At 43.8% G+C, this 1093-nt stretch overlaps 1 protein-coding gene across 1 annotated transcript in view; it reads right to left on the bottom strand.

Moving 5' to 3' along the window:
* LOC116673676 (coagulation factor XIII A chain-like) overlaps positions 1-1093 on the bottom strand; it is a gene marked incomplete in the record, with an annotated part of 36089 nt that overhangs the window by 10669 nt on the left and 24327 nt on the right. The window contains 1 exon segment of the mRNA XM_032505892.1: positions 101-254. Within this exon segment, the coding sequence (XP_032361783.1) occupies positions 101-254 (154 nt within the window).

The following is a 1093-nucleotide window of genomic DNA, read 5'->3' as shown; positions in this document are numbered from 1 at the left end:
GAGAAACCTTTGAGCAAAAAGCTTTCATTTGTTTATTTTGGCATCCTCTGTGTACAAAAATGGTAGTGTTTCCATGTAATTTGAAATGGGTGTGTGTTACCTATAGGGTACTTGTAGTTCTGTGTGATGTTGGTCGGTGAGTCGCTGCCCAACGATTTGGTGTAAACAGCCTTTCCGACTGAATCCCTTTCCACCCTGTACGGAGTCAGCGTTCCGTAGCGATCCCGCTCGGAGAAGACAATGTCACTGTTCACCTGGAGGAAACACCGTCACAATAACAATTTAGACAGACAGTGTGTAGCGTTTCATAACGTTGGTGCAGCATGTAATGTGTCCTCTTTAGTTATAGCGGATCCTTGGTGTTAGCAAAAAAGTAGCCTATGCTTGCTGCTAGTGTAAGCTACAGTGACAGAAAAAAGTATTTGACCCCCTGCTGATTTTGTGAAAGAAATGATCAGTCTGAAAAAAAATTTAAGACTGATTAACAAGAAAATCCAGAAAAATGCATTTCAAATATGTTATAAATTGATTGCATTTGAATGAGGAAAATAAGTGTTTGACCCCCTCTCAGTCAGAAAGATTTCTGGCTCCCAGGTTTCTTTTATACAGGTAACAAGCTGAGATTAGGAGCACACTCTTAAAGGGAGTGCTCCTAATCTCAGTTTGTTACCTGTATAAAAGACACCTGTCCACAGAAGCAATCAATCATATTCCAAACTCTCCGCCATGGCTAAGACCAAAGAGCTCTCCAAGGATGTCAGGGACAAGATTGTAGACCTACACAAGTCTGGAATGGGCTACAAGACCATCGCCAAGCAGCTTGGTGAGAAGGTGACAACAGTTGGTGAGGTTTTTCGCAAATGGAAGAAACACAAGCGAACCGGGGCTCCATGCAAGGTCTCACCTTTTGGAGTTGCAATGATAATGAGAACAGTGAGGAATCAGCCCAGAACCACACGGGAGGATCTTGTCAATGATCTCAAGGCAGCTGAGACCATAGTCCCCAAGAAAACAATTGGTAACACACCACGACGTGAAGGACGCCCACAAGGTCCCCCTGCTCCAGAAAGCACATATACATGCCCGTCTGAAG

The sequence above is a fragment of the Etheostoma spectabile genome, chromosome 24 (assembly GCF_008692095.1).
Source record: "Etheostoma spectabile isolate EspeVRDwgs_2016 chromosome 24, UIUC_Espe_1.0, whole genome shotgun sequence".
NCBI classification, from domain to species: Eukaryota; Metazoa; Chordata; class Actinopteri; order Perciformes; family Percidae; genus Etheostoma; species Etheostoma spectabile.
This window is presented reverse-complemented; position numbering and strand designations above follow the sequence as displayed.